General features: G+C 32.1%; 1 protein-coding gene across 1 annotated transcript in view; it reads left to right on the top strand.

The window, feature by feature from the left end:
- Positions 1-255: 255 nt before the first annotated feature.
- LOC106879679 (uncharacterized) overlaps positions 256-1,023 on the top strand; it is a 9,413-nt gene continuing 8,645 nt past the window's right edge. Inside the window, exon 1 of the mRNA XM_014929354.2 lies at positions 256-425. Coding sequence (XP_014784840.1) covers positions 303-425 — 123 coding nt within the window. The 5' untranslated portion in view covers positions 256-302. The remainder of the gene's footprint in view (positions 426-1,023) is intronic.

The following is a 1,023-nucleotide window of genomic DNA, read 5'->3' as shown; positions in this document are numbered from 1 at the left end:
AACACATGGTCCTGTACACACACACCTTCCTACTACCACACACCACACATGCACTCCCTACCACCCACCCCACACACACGCTCCTTCCTATCATCTTTCTCTCTCTGTGTATATATACATATGCATACACACACGTACATACACATATATACACACACACACAAATCAACCGCCCACATCTATCTCTTCTCCTCTCTCTTTCCCTCTCTATATATGCATATATACATATGCGACTATATATATATATATATAATATAAACAAGATTAACAGCTCATTTGTTTTCCAGATCTAAACACTGAATATGTACCGTCTTGGATTGCTATTGTTGGTTGCTTATGTGGCTGGTGTGAATGGGTGCTGTGTACCCCCTCTATATAGTGCCGGTGGATATTTGAGGATTTTTCAAGATGGCCATTTTTTTCTGGTATGTATATATGTGAATGTATATAATTAACATTTAATATTTAATAGATATACATACATACGTGTGTATGTATGTGAATGTACACACATTCTATAAGCATATAAACATATATATATATATATATATATATCTCACATATATATGCGAGATATATACATCTATATAAATAAATGTATATATGTATATATATCTATTTATATGTGTGTATGTATTTATTTATGTATATATATGTATGTATGAATTTATGTGTATGTATATATATGTAGATGTACATGTATATACATATATATATTCATCTAGATATATACAGGCATGTATCTAAATATATATATATATATATATATATACATACTCTTTTACTTGTTTGTCATTTGACTGTGGTCATGCTGGAGCACCGCCTTTAGTCGAGCAAATTGACCCCAGGACTTATTCTTTGTAAGCCTAGTACTTATTCTATCGGTCTCTTTTGCCGAACTGCTAAGTTACAGGGATGTAAACACACCAGCATTGGTTGTCAAGCGATGTTGGGGGGACAAACACAGACACACAAACATATACACACATACATATATATATATATATATATATATATATATAT

The sequence above is a fragment of the Octopus bimaculoides genome, chromosome 29 (assembly GCF_001194135.2).
Source record: "Octopus bimaculoides isolate UCB-OBI-ISO-001 chromosome 29, ASM119413v2, whole genome shotgun sequence".
Lineage (NCBI taxonomy): Eukaryota > Metazoa > Mollusca > Cephalopoda > Octopoda > Octopodidae > Octopus > Octopus bimaculoides.
Note: the sequence above shows the minus strand (reverse complement) of the source record. Positions and strands in the feature narration are given on the sequence as shown.